General features: G+C 37.2%; 2 protein-coding genes across 2 annotated transcripts; both read right to left on the bottom strand.

Moving 5' to 3' along the window:
- Positions 1–4: 4 nt before the first annotated feature.
- On the bottom strand, positions 5–10,003 carry LOC124136525 (M-phase inducer phosphatase-like). The gene is made up of 6 exons (XM_046502443.2): positions 9,944–10,003; positions 9,667–9,828; positions 9,399–9,526; positions 9,032–9,149; positions 8,665–8,828; positions 5–179 (listed from the first exon to the last, which is right to left on the bottom strand). The coding sequence occupies exons 1-6, from the start codon at positions 10,001–10,003 to the stop codon at positions 5–7; spliced, it is 807 nt and encodes a 268-aa protein (XP_046358399.2).
- Positions 10,004–10,014: 11 nt separating this feature from the next.
- Positions 10,015–18,465, bottom strand: LOC124136526 (M-phase inducer phosphatase-like). The gene is made up of 6 exons (XM_046502444.2): positions 18,400–18,465; positions 18,123–18,284; positions 17,843–17,970; positions 17,449–17,566; positions 17,088–17,251; positions 10,015–10,186 (listed from the first exon to the last, which is right to left on the bottom strand). Exons 1-6 carry the CDS (start codon positions 18,457–18,459, stop codon positions 10,015–10,017), a joined length of 804 nt encoding a protein of 267 aa, XP_046358400.2. The 5' UTR covers positions 18,460–18,465.
- Positions 18,466–18,997: the final 532 nt, after the last annotated feature.

Here is an 18,997-nt window from a genome sequence, read left to right as displayed (position 1 = left end):
GATGTTACTTCGTCATGGAGGTTATGGCCACAGCTGGCTGTTTTTTGTTTCTTGATCTGCCTTGCTTGAACATAATTAACTCCGTCATCACCATTGTCACGTTGTCTCTTTCCTCCGAACAGTGACTTCCTTGTTCCATGGAAATCAGCTTTCCTGTGATCCAAAGGTTGTGGGGACACCTGATGAAGAAACATGCATACATTAAATTTCAATGTTGGCTAAACAATTACATGTAAAATCACACTTCCTTTTTTAAAATCATCTTATGCAACCATTTAACTATTCATTATCCATAGCTCTCTATATCCATTGCTGCGTATATATCACTATCTGCCCAATGTAGCTGTTGTCAGTTCGATTATACATAGTTCCACAAACCTCATTGTCACTGCAAAGTGACTCAAAGCCACTATCACGTGAGTCTTCGTCATCGAAATCAAGGCTCTTTGGGATAAAGACTTCTGGTATACATTCTCTTCTTGCCATTGTGGGACAGATTTCGCCAAACTATTCTGAATGTTAAGAAATTTATATCTATGGTCAGATATTTACAAGTTATGCAGTTGCCAGGGGAATGACGCTGTGTCTTGCATCTGTTGTATGTATACCTGCACTAAAACAACATATTTACATAACAACGACAACACTCGTTGATCGATTAGTTGAAAACTTATATAAACATTAACACATTAGAGGAGAACGGTTAAGAATGTGGGCTTGGTGTGAAAATGCGGGATCGCTTGTGTCCCCTGTAGGTATAAGGAGCTACTCATACGAGGGTGTGAGGGGGATTATCCTGGGGTAATCACCAGGTAGGACATCAAATGTACCGTTAACCCATGTATTGACAACGCAGGGTTCAGTTCGTTGTGGTCGTCCGCTGAATGACAATTAAGGACGATTTTCTATTTACATGGCAAACGAGATGTTTAATTAAGGCGCATATTGAGCGTGGATTCCCTACTGGCTGAGTTAAGGTGTGAAGTAAGCAGGTTTATCAAGGGCCAGTTAGAATGATCTGGATTAGCTGGAATAGATTCATGTTTGTAGAGAATTTTCATGATAGTTAGGTGTCTATTAATCTTTAAAAGGAAGCACACGGAGAAAGCTATTGTTTTTCTTTTATTTCTTCTGTGTGTGTGTGTGTGTGCGCGCGTGCGTGTGCAGCTTCAGCAGAAACAAAAAAATGATTTGACTTTAAGCGGTGATTACTGTGTATATGTCCACGTATTTGCATCTTCTTGTTTTCATCGAATATAATAGATGGAAAACGTTCAAAAGCTTCACGTTATTCCGACAATTATTGCTGTTAAGTCTCTTGTTGGACGTTAGACTCATTGTATAAGCACTATTTGATAGTGATCCAGATTTATTTTAGAGATATCATATAATGATAGAAATATTTTCTGTCATTTTATTTAATTTTGGTATTCGGCTCAAAGTCATTTACAGTAGAACAAGAAAGGTACAGAGAATATCACTCGAGTCTCAGTCTTATAATAATGCTGTGGTTATACCACGAATGGGACATCAAGAATGGGCTTCACACATTGTACCAAAATAGAGAATCGAACCTAGGTCTTCAGCATGCCGAGTAAACGACTTGATATAACACTGTTATGGCATTGAGAACATTGCTGGCTGTTCGAAAAATGTACGCTAGATATAATCCAAACATTGCTATGTCATACCACCCAGCAAATCAGAACACTGTCCAACACTTTATATTTGTTATAGATCACTTACCTTTTGGTTGCGAATACGTTTTACATCAATATTCCTACACAAATTGACGTGTTAATAATTAAATGTAAATGACCACAGCTCCAGCATTTGGTGTTTACATTTCGCAACGTTTGAGAAACAATCGAGCATGTTCTCAAAGAGCCTCATACGTCTTGTTCTTCCCTCTTTCATCCCACATGTGACTAATAAAACCTGGAGTTTTGAACGATTCTTTGCAATGTTTCCCAAATGACTATACACTTGCGATAACAAATGAGTCTAATGTTTAATAATTCAACAATACTGATTCACTTTTAATGAATAACGACCAATTTCAGAACGAACAACAATGTTTGGTGTATTTCTTGAGAAACCCACCACTTGTCTACAAAACTTGTTTTGTACATTATTGATATTTGGTGATGGATGGACATCCCAAACTTCACTCCCGTACAATAAACTTGGAAGACATTTGAAATCAAATAAATGTAACAATACCTTCGTTTGCAAATTATCAAAAAACATTGTTGATAATTTAAGGATTAATGATACTTTCCATGCTTGCTCAGCTAAGGTGTTTTGTGTAAAATACCATGATTCTGAACACGAAAAATGGAACCCAAGAACATTTTTGATGAAACTGTTTTCCATTCAGAAGAATGTTTCGGAACGTTTTAATCTGTCAGCCTTTCTGAACACAACTACCTTACTCTAATCAACATCTCATTTTAGTCCGCATTTATTGCAATACAAAATAACTTGTCTAGCCTCTTTTGTAAACTTAAAGCTGAGAGATCAAACGATACATTGTCACATAAATAACTCAATAAATTCTAAATTAATACACCTCTGACTGCTGTCTGCATAAGGACTTTCAACAATATCATTAACAAACAAAGAGAAAAGGGAAAGGTGATAACTTGCACCCTTGACGTAGCCAAATATACAATAAAAAAGAAGTATATCCATCCTTCACTGAAATACAAGCTTAAATTTTTCCATACACGCTTTTTAATAATCTAAAGGTTTTGCCTTTGGCATTTCCCATCACATATTAGTAAGAAAACCCCTCTACCTGTCTACAGAGTCAAAGGCCGACTTTAAATCAATAAAGGCGCGATACAACCACCCATTATATTTATAGGTACTTATTAATGATGGTGCTGAGAACAGAAATATTATCGTGGGTCTGAAAACCATATCTAAACCCAGACTGCTCCTGAATGGAAAAAGTTCCCGCTTGGCCCAATGATTTCATTTATAAATTAAAACATGAGGGAAAATTTACCCGAAACTTCAAGCACGGTTATCGGTCAAAAGCTTGGTGGACAGTCAAAATCAACCCTTCTTATAAGGGAAATAATAACTCAATGGGACCATTCAGGTGGATACATACCTGTAGGTAAAACACTGTTAAATAAAGCTTTTAGCAAATTAATACTTAAATCTAGTTCATTTTCGAAAATTTCAATTGGATTTCCACTATATCCTGGAGCTTCACCAGTTTGCATATCTTGAATTGCATCAGTTATATCTTGATAACAGATTTCTTCATCCAAATCATCAAAATCAACGGATGATTCTACGAGATTATCATTAACAATAAAATGTTCCTCATCCGCTGATACATGCAATCCCTGAAAAAGCTGCTGAAAATGATTAATCCATACAGTCGTATTGTTGTTGACAAAATTGATTTAACTGTTCTCCAAAATAACTTATTGTCTTTTGCAGAAAGTACATTACATTTGAAAATGCTAATGACAACTTAGCAGCACATAACTGTTAAAAGAATGACCACAACTCGACGTAACATTGTCGATCGCAGTTATTGTTACTAACTTGAACTGCACGCAGAAAGCGCCGAGTTGTGTTACATGCAGTCCAACACTCCGCGTCATATCAGTTGTCTCCCTTCGAAGACACGTTTGTACAAGATTGAATGATTCAGTTTAACATGGATAACGCCTCAGCACCTCACCATTGGCAACATAGTAATTATTTGAACAATTTGCGGGGTTCCAAGAAGCACTAATCATAAAAAGTCATAAAAGGTTCAAATCTCTTTGGGGAAAAGCGAGCTAATTTAAAAATGGTGCTCTACTATAAAATGGTAAATATGTAAAAAACAGCCGATTATTATTCTGATCTCGTTCTGGCCCACTTTAAATAATTACTTGCAAAGAAATACTTCCTATTTACAAGTTATTAAATGCAGAACTAAAAACTATGAAAATCCTTTTATTCCCACTACAACGAACTTACGGAACATTTTATCGCCAGATTTGACTAACCCTGGTTCCTCATGATATTTTAAACGAATTATTAATAAAATTGATGATTGTGCACAACAATTTTACTTTGACTGCGACTGCGACTAAGATGTAGTGACTTGAATGCCTATAAGTGCGATAGACACATCTGTGAAGGCCCTTCTTGTTCCCGTGGTTCGGTATGCGAGGACACTGCTCATTGTTTCTTAATATGTCTAATTTATAGAACCATAAAGATCAAACTCATACTTCTATACCATGGGATAGTACATCAGCTTGGCATCTTATGGCACTTCCCTAGAAATCGGAAACGTTAAAGCAAACAAGTTTGGCATCTGTACGTGATGATATTAAACAAACAAAAATATTTTCAAATTGATCATCAACCAGTTTATATAGCCTATTACACCCCCCGACACACCTTTATCTTATCCACTGGCGTTATCTCCAAGTTATTGCTACCTTTACTGTAATTTCATTTTCGATTGTACGTATAACTGGAAAAGTATTCATATAAGTTGCACGACTTGTTTTCGAATCCATTCCGTGTAAACGTATGGAAACCACAAATGTTCATAAAGTCTTAAAACGTAAGCTTAAGATGAAATTTCAAATTGGAAAGGTATCTATTTCATGTAATGTAAGTGCCCAAATTTGGTGCCAGGATCAATATTGTCCAGATTAGTGGAATTTGAACATGTTTTCGATATCATTCATTTACTTCAAAGGACTGACATTGCATATATTATTGTAGCATAACAGGTTCCTATACTATGAAATCGTTTTATATAACAAACTTGTCTAGCAATTGATGCTATTATTTATCATGTTTCAGCAATGAATCTTTTGCCCCAAACATACAGAGAATAATTCAATATAACACAACAGGATTATTAAGTCTCCAAACAAAGGTTGGGATGCACTTGTTAATGAAGTTACTTGTTCAGATTTGAACCAATTAGTAATATACATTTGCAGTTTTTCATATTCGTGATAACATTTTCTTGTAAAGATTCTAGTTCTTTTTTGGCTTAAGTCCCATCCGGGATTCAAACCCACACTTCCAGAGTGAGGCACTCAGCGTCAGCGATCTAACCCAGCCTCCAAGGCTTTCAAGAAATGAAAGCCCGACAACTGGAAGTCTAGATTTAGACTTGTCAGAGGGGTAAAAAAAAGTAGCTTGATCAAGTGATCTTGACTAACAGTTGTCGGACTTTCATTTTGTGGACGCCCCGGTTGCTGTGTGGGTAAGATCGCTGAGCAAAGAAAACACTCGTTGATTGATTCGTTACCCAATTGATCGTACATTGTCTATATTGGTTAATGGAAGCAGTATAAACATTCACACATTAAAGGAGATCAGTTAAGTATGTGGTCTTGGTGTGAATGTGCGATCGCTTGTGTCCCCCATAGATACGTAGCTACCTATACGAAGGTGAGAAGGGATTATGCCGGGGTAATCATCCAGGTAGAACTTCAAATGTACCTGCAGCCCATGTTTGGATAACACCGAATTCAGGTCGTTCTCGTCGTCAGTTGAATGGCAATTAAGGAAGATTTATATTTAATTTGTGAACAAGATATTGAATGCGGGCTCACTTTCTGCATGTATTCCCTTCCAGCTGGATTAAGGTGTAAAGAAAGCATATTTATTAAAGGGAAGTTAGGGTGATCGGGATGATCTGGATTAGACTAATGCTTGTAGAGTATCACATTAACACAAAATACGTAACACATCGTGAAATATTGTGCATTTCTTTTTGGTGTCCTGTCTCCTGTTCCATTGTTTGTACATGCATTAACACTTCACTTACTGACTGAAACCCACAAACGTTATAAGCAAATTCTGCTGGCCAAATATACGATTCCGACAAGCATGTGTTTATGAATAACTATCATAGTGATGATACCAGGTGTTCGCGAAAAGGTGGGCGTATCCTGCCCCACCGGTGAGACAAACACTTCACTGGTTCAGTGGCCTAAATTCCGTTTTCCGATAAATTTAAGAATATTCACGTTTGATATAAACGACGTTACTTGGCTATTCAATGAAGTCAATCAATGTACAGTTTACAGCTTTACAGATTCTATTGTATCTAGTGCTTTGGTTGACAGTTAGTCACGACATTAACAGTCATGCGTTCTGAAACATAATGTGGGATGTATTTCACGTCAGCCTGTAACCTTGAAAAAGATGTTTAATGTTTTAACCACGCGAACAGCATTACCGTGGAGTCTTGACACTCAAATGACGAGCTTTTTTTCCCAAGTGAGATATGAATGCAATACCAGTCTATGGATATCCCAGTACTTTGGAACAAACGGGAGCCTGGGCAAATATGATAATCAAGTCATTATTCAATGGTGTAGCAAATGCATCCGAATATGACTACACTGCCAGTTTATATGGATTTGTACTTTTTAAAACCCAATAAGATTTATAGTAAGTATCCGAATAAATGATTTATATATCTTTAACACATGAATATTACTTTCTACAATGTGTATGTTCTTTATAAGCATTGTAACTGAATGATACTAGAACCACATGACTGTCTCAGAAGCATTTTGTATCCTCCCCTATCCCCCACCCATCAGTCTGTCTGTTTGACCCGCTGTGACATTTTGGAGAGAAATAAAGAAAACTAAATTGTTATTTTATTTTTACTTCAGTTTTCTAAACTGAAAATATATATACTGCCAATAATACACATTGTAATCTATACTATTCCATTCTTATAATGTAACAATTAATAATTCTAATTATGCTCCTGTTATTTTTCTTCATGGTCTCGTAATCTTACTTTATTCTTTGCTTATCTAAAACATAAACTACGGATCACTCAGATAAAAATCAAAATCAATTTGTATGTCCACATGTCAGCTTAATGTGGGGTAAAATCCCAATAGGCGTTGGTGAGGTACATTTTAATCACTTACTTTGGTGAAAGTCACGATGACGACGTGGTCGCAAGTGTCTTTGGAGTACAACTATCTCTGACTTTTAATTGATGAATTCCTGGATTTTACCACGACGGCAAAAGCAGTTCCACAGTCAGCGAGCAGAGCCCTGGGTCTTATCATTGCTAACAGCAAAGCCCTGGGTGGTCTCCCCTACGATGCGTATTCCAAAGTATATGATGCAATTGTGCTACCTGTGATTACGTATGGCGCATCAGTTTGGGGAACTAGAGAATTTTCTACAATTACAAGATTCAAAACAGAGCGTGTAGACATTTTCTTGGAGTCGTAAAATATACTCCTAATGATGCAGTACAGGGGGAGATGGGATGAACCCCTATGTGTGTCAATCTAAGGAAAGCCGTGTTCCATCAGTGGAGAAGATTGGTGAACATAAATGTGGATGGATTGAACAGAAGAATATTCATCCTACTGGACAATTACCGAGTATCAAGATTTAAGATATGAAACTACAGAATTTACAAGTTCTTTGAAAACCAAGGGTCGAGTAATTTCTGCAACGTTGAAACTTTTATATCCAAGAATGTGATCGATAGTGTTATTAATGCATATGAACTGAAAATATTGGAAGCATGGAGAGACAACATTCGACAAAGTGATAGAAAATTGAGAACTTATCGTCTTTTCAAACAAGATTACTGTAGGGAACCTTATACTCAAACATGCCCAAAAACTTCAGGATTGCATGAAGTAAATTTCGCTGTGGTATGACGGACTGGCCATTCAACAATGGTTATGCCCTTTTTGTGACATCTGCATCGAAGATGAGACACATGTTCTTTAACATTGAGCAGTATATTGAGACCTGAGGTACAAGCTAGTGCAGAACGCAGCGCTACTATTACCGCAATACAAACACTCTGATATTGATAAGATGTGTGTTTTACTGTCATTTACTAGCTTAGTTTTAATTTCGACCAAAACCTTGTATTTAATCTTAACCTGACGAAGAGGGCTTTTATTGTCCTGAGTTTATTATGTATTTCTATTTCATTTCAGGGAATGTTGTTGTAAATATATTATGTAAAACCTGTTTTGTGTATGGTCTCTCGCAGTTCTTTTAGAATGGCTTGTGTACTTTGATAATAGATGTATATTATTTAATGTATATATTGCTGTACATAAGGTGAGACCCTAATAAACTGTCTGTCCGTCTGTCGGCATGGTGTATAGTGTACAGACATCGAAATTTAACGAAGCTTTAGTAATCATGGCGATCTTAGCGCCTTCGCCTTTGTAACTTCCATACTCTAACACAGACTTACACTGGTGTTTTAGCGCGAACGTCGCCTTGTGCTAGTGGCTCCTGGACTTCGCCAGATTCACGGCACATTCGACCAAATATATTGAAATTGTAATTGAACTAGACAAACAACAGAGACATACCATCGATTAAAAAGAACGTTTGTGATCTGACGTGTGAGAGTGAGGGAAGTGAGGACACTAAACGAGCTGAAGATCAGTATTTATTCATATCATACAAAGAAACAGTCCATCACAAGACGGTATCACAGTGTGGTTGACAAAACAGGTCAACGTATGTATGAAGTATTCCGTGATTACCTCAACATTCAGGTACCAACATAATCAACAATAACAGTGGCATTAAACAACAAATCTCTGAAATTCAACACTCGGATAACAGGTGACATTTCACATTTCAGCAATTCATCTTCCAGATTACCATGGAGACATCTTAAGCGGAGACGAATCTATTATGAGACGTCGACTGCTCATGCTCTGTTTTTCTCCTGCTGTCCATGACTTGGACTTTACTCGGAAGTGACGTAGTCGTTTGGAGTAATCCTGGTGCATCATGGGGACGTAATTTCTTGGATTGCACTGAGACTGAAAGTTATAAGAAAGTACTTATTACCATACGTGTGTCACATTAATTCACTGATAACACAACATCCGCATAAAGGTAGTACAGATAAGTTTAAATTTAGAATGTATATTAAAATAAATATTAAAAGGTATGCATTTAAATAAGGACATATTTGCATTTTACTACAAGTAGTCCCGTCAGTTTCAAACATTCGCCAACCTACCTGATGTTGTTCATAGAACTTTTTGTATCCGCCATCTAACAGGTATACTTCCGGGTAGAAGAGGAAAGGGTAACGGTCACTGTTCAGCTTCCGGTCAAGGTTTCTGAGAAGTCTCAATCTGTATCAGGAGATATATAATTGAAATAATTGTTACATAAGGTAAAACAAATGTAATTATTTTGGAAAGTGCAGTAAACTTATGACCGGACGATCTTTTACGTCGACTGTTTCAAGTGCTATACGCAAGAAACAACGTACAATGTATTAACAATAGAAACCGCGAAATCAAATTTTCATGTGAACAATGGTAACTTTTGAGTCTTTTACGTGAAATGCAACTTTGTTGTATGTAAGAAAAAATACTTACAGTTTCGGGCCTCTCTCTGATGAAAATTCACAATGGAAGACCAGGATGTTCCGTTGAGTGGAGTCCCTTCTCTGTAGACTGGTCACTAAGTCTGTGATCAGAGCGTGGGTGTGAAGGTTCTCGGCACCCTGAAGTAAATGATGTAAAAATATATGCTTAGCAACATATTGATGTCAGTTGGTTTTTTTTAAGTATTAAGCAAAGATATTACATGAACAAACAAACATGGATTATATTCCTTTATACAAGTTTAAAGACAGCAGCATACCTCAATGTGACCACCTTCATACTCATATGGGTAACGACAGTCAATGATCCTGTAGCTGGAAATGACGTCATTGTACTGTCCTGCTAGAAGCTGACTGACTGTGTGTGGAGTCACAGATTTGAGATCCTTGTGTCTGCCTTGTATCGTTGGGAGACTATGAACCTGAAAACATAATGGCAACTTGAAAATGTGGATTTCCTTCTCATTCAAATAGATTAAGCAATTCACAAGATCTATATAATCGATATTAGAATGGAAGGATGAATCCTCAACTAACCTGTGAACCATCACCGATGAGATCAACTTCATTTTGCATTTTGTCGACTGCTGTCTTCATGACCTCTGACGTTACTTCGGCTTGGAGGTTATGTCCACAGCTGGCTGTTTTTTGTTTCTTAATCTGCCTTGCTTGAACATAAACTCCGTCATCACCATTGTCACGTTGTCTCTTCCCTCCGAACAGTGACTTCCTTGTTCCATGGAAACCAGCTTTCCTGTCATCCAAAGGTTTTGGGGACACCTGAGGAAGAAACATGCAAACATTAAATTTCAATGTTTGCTAAACAATTACATGTAAAATGAATCACACTTCCTTTTTTAAAATCATCTTATTCAACCATTTAAATATTCATTATTCATATCTCTCTATATCCATTGCTGCGCATATATCACTATCTGCCTTAAGTAGCTGTTGTCAGTTCGATTATACATAGTTCCACAAACCTCACTGTCACTGCAAAGGGACTCAAAGCCACTATCACGTGAGTTTTCGTCGTCGAAATCAAGGCTCTTTGGGATAAAGACTTCTTGTATACATTCTCTTCTTGCCATTGTGGGACAGATTTCGTCCAACTATTCTGAATGTTAAGAAATTTATATCTATGGTCAGGTGTTTGCAAGTTATGCAGTTGCCAGGGGAATGATGCTGTGTCTTGCATCTGTTGTATATATACCTGTACTAAAACAACATATTTACATTACAACGACAACACTCGTTGATCGATTCGTTGAAAACTTATATAAACATTAACACATTAGAGGAGAACGGTTAAGAATATGGGCTTGGTGTGAAAATGCAGGATTGCTTGTGTCCCCTGTAGGTATATGGAGCTACCTATACGAGGGTGTGAGGGGGATTATCCTGGGTATAATCACCACGTACGACATCAAATGTACCGTTAAACCATGTATTGATAACGCAGGGTTCAGTTCGTTGTATTCGTCCGCTGAATGACAATTAAGGACGATTTGTATTTACATGGCTAACGAGATGTTTAATTAAGGCGCATATTGAGCGTGGATTCCCTACTGGCTGTGTTAAGGTGTGAAGTAAGCAGGTTTATCAAGGGCGAGTTAGAATGATCTGGATTAGCTGGAATAGATTCATGTTTGTAGAGAATGTGTTGATAGTTAGGTGTCTTTTAATCTTTAAAAGGAAGCACATGGAGAAAGTTATTGTTTTTCTTTTATTTCTTCTGTGTGTGTGCGTGCGTGCGTGCGTGTGTGTGCGTGCGTGCGTGCGTGCGTGCGTGCGTGCGCGCGCGTGTGCAGCTTCAGCAGAATCAAAATAATGATTTGACTTTAAGCTGTGATTACTGTGTATATGTCCACGTATTTGCATCTTCTTGTTTTCATCGAATATAATAGATGGAAAACGTTCAAAAGCTTCACGTTATTCCGACAATTATTGCTGTAAAGTTTCTTGTTGGACGTTAGACTCATTGCATAAGCAGTATTTGATAGTGATCCAGATATTTCTAGAGATATTATATGATGATAGAAATATTTTCTGTCATTTTATTTAATTTTGGTATTCGGCTCAAAGTCATTTACAGTAGAACAAGAAAGATACAGAGAATATCACTCGAGACTCAGTCTCATAATAATGCTGTGGTTATACCACGAATGGGACACCAAGAATGGCCTTCACACATTCGACCAAAATAGGGAATCGAACCTAGGTCTTCAGCATGCCGAGCAAACGACTTGATATAACACTGTTATGGCATTGAGAACATTGCTGGCTGTTCCAAAAATGTACACTAAATATAATCCAAACATGGCTATTTCATACCACCCAGCAAATCAGAACACTGTCCAACACTTTATATTTGTGACAGATCATTTACCTTTTGGTTGCAAATACGTTTTACATCAATATTCCTACACAAATTGACGTGTTAATAATTAAATGTAAATGACCACAGCTCCAGCATTTGGTGTTTACATTTCGCAACGTTTGAGAAACAATCGCGCTTGTTCTTTCTACAAAGGTTTCAAAGAGCGTCAAAAGACTCTTGCTCAGACGTTGTTGTTCTTCCCTCTTCCATCCCACATGTGACTAATAAAATCTGGAGTTTTGAACGATTCTTTGCAATGTTTCCCAAATGACTATACACTTGCGATAACAAATGAGTCCAATATTTAATAATTCAACAATACTGATTCACTTTTAATGAATAACAACAATGTTTGGTGTATGTCTTGAGAAACCCACTACTTGTCTACAAAACTTGTTTTGTACATTAATGATATTTGGTGATGGAATGAAATCCAAAACTTCACTCCCGTACAATAAAGTTGGAAGACATTTGACATCAAATATATGTAACAATACCTTCGTTTGCAAATTATCAAAAAACATTGTTGATAATTTAAGGATTAATGATACTTTCCATACTTGCTCAGCTAGGGTGTTTTGTGTAAAATAACATGATTCAGAACACGAAAAATGGAACCCAAGAACATTTTTGATGAAACTGTTTTCCATTCAGAAGAATGTTTCGGAACGTTTTAATCTGTCAGCCTTTCTGAACACAACTACCTTACTCTTATCAACATCTCCTTTTAGTCCGCATTTATTGCAATACAAAATAACTTGTCTAGTCTCTTTTGTAAACTTAAAGCTGAGAGATCAAACGATACAATGTCACATAAAAAACTCAATAAATATTATCGTGTGTCTGAAAACCATATCTAAACCCAGCCTGCTCCTGAATGAAAAATGTTCCCGCTTGGCCCAATGATTTAATTTATTAATAAAAACTTGAGGGAAAATTTACCCGAAACTTCAAGCACGGTCAACGGTCTATAGTTTGGTGGACAGTCAAATCAACCCTTCTTATAAGGGAAATAATAAGTCAATAGGACCATTCAGGTGGATACATACCTGTGGATAAAACACTGTTAAATAAAGCTTTTAGCAAATTAATACTTAAATCTAGTTCATTTTCGAAAATTTCAATTGGAATTCCACTATATCCGGGAGCTTCACCAGTTTGCATATCTTGAATTGCATTAATTATATCTTGATAACAGATTTCTTCATCCAAATCATCAAAATCAACGGATGATTCTACGAGATTATCATTAACAATAAAATGTTCCTCATCCGCTGATACATGCAATCCCTGAAAAAGCTGCTGAAAATGATTAATCCATACAGACGTATTGTTGTTGACAAAATTGATTTAACTGTTCTCCAAAATAACTTATTGTCTTTTGCAGAAAGCACATTACAAAGTCGGTCTGTAAAGTTTGAAAATGCTAATGACAACTTAGAAGCACACAACTGGTAAAGAATGACCACAACTCGACGTAACATTGTCGATCGCAGTTACTGTTACTAGCTTGAACTGCACGCAGAAAGCGCCGAGTTGTGTTACATGCAGACCAACACTCCGCGTCATACCAGTTGTGTCGCTTCGAAGACACTTTTCTTACAAAAGTCTGCACAAGATTGGATGGTACAGTTTAACATGGATAACGCCTCAGCACCTCACTATTGGCAACATAGTAATTATTTGAACAATTTGCGGGGTTCCAAGAAGCACTTTTCATAAAAAGTCATAAAAAGTTAAAATCCTTTTGGGGAAAAGTGAAATAATTTTAAAATGGTGTTCTACTATAAAATGGTAAATAGAAGCATATTATCATTCTGATCTCGTTCTGGTCCACTTTAAGTAATTATTTGCTAAGGAATACTTCCTATTTACATGTTATTAAATGCAGAACTAAAAACTATGAAAATAATTTTATTCCCACTTGAACGAACTAACGGAACATTTTATCGCCAGATTTGACTAACCCTGGTTCCTCATGATATTTTAAACGAATTATTAATAAAATTGCTGATGGTACACAACAATTTTACTTTGACTGCGTCTAAGACTAAGATGTAGTGACTTGAATGCCTATAAGTGCGATAGACACATCTGTGAAGGCCCTTCTTGTTCCCATGGTTCGGTATGCGAGGACACTGCTCATTGTTTCTTATATGTCTAATTTGCTCATACTTCTATACCATGGGATAGTACATCAGTTTGGCATCTTATGGAAACTTGCCTAGAAATCGGAAAGATTGAACCAAACAATTTTGGCATCTGTACGTGAATATTTTCAAATTGATCATTAACCAGTTTATATAGCCTATTACATGCACCCGACACACCTTCATCTTATCCACTGGCATTATCTCCAAGTTATTGCTACCTTTACTGTAATTTCATTTTCGATTGAAAGAATTACTGGAAAAGTATTCATATAAATCGCACGACTTATTTTCCAATCCAGTCCGTGTAAACCAAATGGAAACCACAAAGGTTCATACAGTCTTAAAACGTAAGTCTTCCAACAAAGGTTGGGATGCACTTGTTACTGAAGTTACTTGTTCAAATTTGAACCAATTAGTTATATACATTTGCATTTTTTCATATTCGTGATAACATTTTCTGGTATAGATTCTAGTTCTTTTGGGGGGTTAAGTCCCATCCGGGATTCAAACCCACACTCACAGAGTGAGGCACTTAATCGCCAGCACACAAAGTCAGCGACCTAACACAGCCACCAAGGCGTTCAATAAATGAAAGTCCGACAACTGAAAGTCTAGACTTAGACTTGTCAGTACCTTGATCAAGTGATCTTGACTACCATATGTCGGACTGTTATTTTGTGGAAGCCTCGGTGGCTGTGTGGGTAAGATCGCTGAGCAAAGAAAGACTCGTTGATTGATTCGTTACCCAATTGATCGTACATTGTCTATATTGGTTAATGGAAGCAGTATAAACATTCACTCATTAAAGGAGATCAGTTAAGAATGTGGGCTTGGTGTGAATGTGCGATCGCTTGTGTCCCCCGTAGATACGTAGCTACCTATACAAAGGTGAGAAGGGATTATCCCGAGGTAATCATCCAGGTAGAACTTCAAATGTACCTGCAGCCCCTGTTTGGATAACACCGAATTCAGGTCGTTCTCGTCGTCAGTTGAATGGCAATTAAGGAAGATTTATATTTATTTTGTGAACAAGACATTTAATGCGGGCCCTCTTTCTGCATGTATTCCCGACCCACTGGATTAAGGTGTAAGAAAGCATGTTTATTAAAGGGAAGTTAGGGTGATCGGGATGAGCTGGATTAGACTAATGCTTGTAGAGTATCACGTTTACACAAAAAACGTAACACATCGTGACATATAGTGTATTTCTTATTGGTTTCCTGTCTCCTGTTCCATTGTTTGAACATGCATTAACACTTCACTTGCTGACTGAAACACACAAGCGTCATAAGAAGATTCTGCTGACACCAATGTACGATTCCGACTATATCACAAGCATGTGTTTATGAATAACTATCATAGTGATGATACCAGGTGTTCGCGAAGAGGTGGGCGTATCCTGCCCCACCGGTGTCAGCGTTACAAACACTGCACTGGGTCAGTGGCCTAAATTCCGTTTTCCGATAAATTTAAGAATATTCATGTTTGATATAAACGACGTTACTTGGCTATTCAATGAAGTCAATCAATGTTCAGTTTACAGCTTTACATATTCTATTGTATCTAGTGCTTGGTTGACAGTTAGTCACGACATTAACAGTCATGCGTTCTGAAACATAATGTGGGATATATTTCACGTCAGCCTGTAACCTTGAAAAAGACGTTTAATGTTTTAACCACGTGCACAGCATTACCGTGGAGTCTTGACACTAAAATGACTGGCGTTTTTCCCAAGTGAGATATGAATGCAATACCAGTCTATGGATATCCCAGTACTTTGGAACAAACGGGAGCCTGGGCAAATATGATAATTAATTCATTGTTCAATGGTGTAGCAAATACCTCCGAATATGACCACACTGCCAGTTTATATGGATTTGTACGTTTTAAAACCCAATAAGATTTATAGTAAGTATCCGAATAAATGATTTATATATCTTTAACACATGAATATTACTTTCTACAATGTGTATATTCTTTATAAGAATTGTAACTGAATGATACTAGAACGACATGACTGTCTCAGAAGCATTTTGTATCCTCCCCCATCCCCCACCCATCAGTCTGTCTGTTTGTCCCGCTCTGATATTTTGAAGAGAAATAAAGAAAACTAAATGGTATACCATAACATCAATTAGATCAAGACAAATTATAGCACATTGTTATTTTATTTTTACTTCAGTTTGCTAAACTGAAAATATATATACTGCCAATAATACACATTGTAATCTATACTATTCCATTCTTATAATGTAACAATTAATAATTCTAATTATGCTCCTGTTATTTTTTTCATGGTCTCGTAATCTTACTTTATTCTTTGCTTATCTAAAACATAAACCACGGATCACTCAGATAAAAATCAAAATCAATTTTGTATGTCCACATGTCAGCTTAATGTGGGGTAAAATCCCAATAGGCGTTGGTGAGGTACATTTTAATCACTTACTTTGGTGAAAGTCACGATGACGCCTGGGTCGCAAGTGTCTTTAGAGTACAACTATCTCTGACTTTTAATTGATGAATTCCTGGATTTTACCACGACGGCAAAAGCAGTTCCTCAGTCAGCGAAGAGAGCCCTGGGTCTTATCATTGCTAACAGTAAAGTCCTGGGTGGTCTCCCATACGATGCGTATTCCAAAGTGTATGATGCAATTGTGCTACCTGTGATTACGTATGGCGAATCAGTTTGTGGAACTGGAGAATGTTCTACAATTACAAGATTCAAAACAGAGCGTGTAGACATTTTCTTGGAGTCGTAAAATATACTCCTAATGATGCAGTACAGGGGGAGATGGGATGGACCCCTGTATGTGTCAATCTATGGAAAGCCGGGTTACGTCAGTGGAGAAGATTGATGGTTTGATGCGAAAGTGTAAGAAAAGTGTGTGTTTCGAAGAGAGGACACTAAACGAGCTGAAGATCAGTATTTATTCATATCGTACAAAGAAACAGTCCATAACAGGACAGTATCACAGTGTGGTTGACAAAACAGGTCAACGTATGTATAAAGTATTCCGTGATTACCTTAACATTCAGGCACCAACATAATCAACAATAACAGTGGCAATAAACAACAAATCTCTGAAATCCAACACTCGGACAACAGGTGACATTTCACATTTCAGCAATTCATCTTCCAGATTACCATGGAGACATCTTAAGCGGAGACGAATCTGTTATGAGACGTCGACTGCGCATGCTCTGTTTTTCTCCTGCTGTCCATGACTTGGACTTTACTCGGAAGTGACGTAGTTGTTTGGAGTAATCCTGGTGCATCATGGGGACGTAATTTCTTGGATTGCACTGAGACTGAAAGTTACAAGAAAATACTTATGACCATACATGTGACACAAGAATTCACTGATAACACAACATTCTACCCCAAAAGGGTAGGACAGATAACTTTAAATTTAGAATGTATATTAAAATGAATATTAAAAGGCATGCATTTAAATAAGGACATATTTACATTTGGACCCGTCAGTTTCGAACATTCGCCAACCTACCTGATGTTGTTCATAAAAGGGCTTGTATCCGCCATCTAACAGGTATACTTCCGGGTAGAAGAGGAAAGGGTAACGGTCACTGTTCAGTTTCCGGTCAAGGTTTCTAAGATGTCTCAATCTGTATCAGAAGATACATAGTTGAAATCATTGTTACATAAGATAAAACAAATTAAAAACAAACAAACCCCAAACAAACAATGGGTAGTGCAGTAAACTTATGACCGGACGATCTTTTTCGTCGACTGTTTCAAGTATTATACACGAGAAACAACGTACAATGTATTAACAATAGAAACTGCATCATTAATTTTCATGTGAACAATGATGTAAACGTTTAACGTCTGAGTCCTTTACGTCAACTTTAACTGTGTTTTACGTAAGAAAGAATACTTACAGTTTCGGGCCTCTTTCTGATGAAAATTCACAATGGAAGACCAGGATGTTCCGTTGAGTGGAGTCTCGCCCCTGTAGACTGGTCACTAAGTCTTTGATCAGAGCGTGGGTGTGAAGGTTCTCGGCACCCTGAAGTAAATGATGTAAGAATATAAGCTCAGCAAACTCTTCGCAAAATATTGATGTCAGTTATTTTTTGTGTGTTTTATGCAAAGATATTACATGAGCAAGCAAAAACATAGATTACATTCCATTATACAAACTTAAAGACAGCTGCATACCTCAATGTGACCACCTTCATACTCATATGGGTAACGACAGTCAATGATCCTGTAGCTGGAAATGACGTCATCGTACTCTCCTGTCAGAAGCTGACTGACTGTGTGTGGAGTCACAGACTTGAGATCCTTGTGTCTGCCTTGTACCGTTGGGAGACTATGAACCTGAAAACATAATGGCAACTTGAATATGTGGATTTCCTTCTCATTCAAATAGATTAAGCAGTTCAGAAGATCTATATAATCGATATTAGAATGGAAGGATGAATCCTCAACTAACCTGTGAACCATCACCGATGAGATCAACTTCATTTTGCATTTTGTCGACTGCTGTCTTCATGACCTCTGATGTTACTTCGGCTTGGAGGTTATGTCCACAGCTGGCTGTTTTTTGTTTCTTGATCTGCCTTGCTTGAACATAAACTCCGTCATCACCATTGTCACGTTGTCTCTTCCCTCCGAACAGTGACTTCCTTGTTCCATGGAAACCAGCTTTCCTGTCATCCAAAGGTTTTGGGGACACCTGATGAAGAAACATGCATACATTAAATTTCAATGTTGGCTAAACAATTACATGTAAAATGAATCACACTTCCTTTTTTAAAATCATCTTATTCAACCATTTAAATATTCATTATTCATATCTCTCTATATCCATTGCTACGCATATATCACTATCTGCCTTAAGTAGCTGTTGTCAGTTCGATTATACATAGTTCCACAAACCTCACTGTCACTGCAAAGTGACTCAAAGCCACTATCACGTGAGTCTTCGTCGTCGAAATCAAGGCTCCTTGGGATAAAGACTTCTGGTATACATTCTCTTCTTGCCATTGTGGGACAGATTTCGTCCAACTATTCTGAATGTTAAGAAATAT

This window comes from Haliotis rufescens, unplaced genomic scaffold (genome assembly GCF_023055435.1).
Source record: "Haliotis rufescens isolate VD_foot unplaced genomic scaffold, xgHalRufe1.0.p SCAF_12, whole genome shotgun sequence".
Classification (NCBI taxonomy): domain Eukaryota; kingdom Metazoa; phylum Mollusca; class Gastropoda; order Lepetellida; family Haliotidae; genus Haliotis; species Haliotis rufescens.
This window is presented reverse-complemented; position numbering and strand designations above follow the sequence as displayed.

What these genes read in the sequence shown, in the direction of transcription:
- LOC124136525 (XM_046502443.2), bottom strand. Translation starts at nt 10,003, where the DNA reads ATGAAGACAGCAGTCGACAAAATGCAAAATGAAGTTGATCTCATCGGT. An exon ending in TCAGAGAGAGGCCCGAAACT is followed by an intron (nt 9,150 to 9,398) that starts GTAAGTATTTTT and finishes CTCCTGATACAG; the next exon opens with ATTGAGACTTCTCAGAAACC. An exon ending in AGTTCTATGAACAACATCAG is followed by an intron (nt 8,829 to 9,031) that starts GTAGGTTGGCGA and finishes TATAACTTTCAG; the next exon opens with TCTCAGTGCAATCCAAGAAA.
- LOC124136526 (XM_046502444.2), bottom strand. Translation starts at nt 18,459, where the DNA reads ATGAAGACAGCAGTCGACAAAATGCAAAATGAAGTTGATCTCATCGGT. An exon ending in ATGAAGGTGGTCACATTGAG is followed by an intron (nt 17,971 to 18,122) that starts GTATGCAGCTGT and finishes CATTTACTTCAG; the next exon opens with GGTGCCGAGAACCTTCACAC. An exon ending in CCGCTTAAGATGTCTCCATG is followed by an intron (nt 10,187 to 17,087) that starts GTAATCTGGAAG and finishes TTTCTTCCTCAG; the next exon opens with GTGTCCCCAAAACCTTTGGA.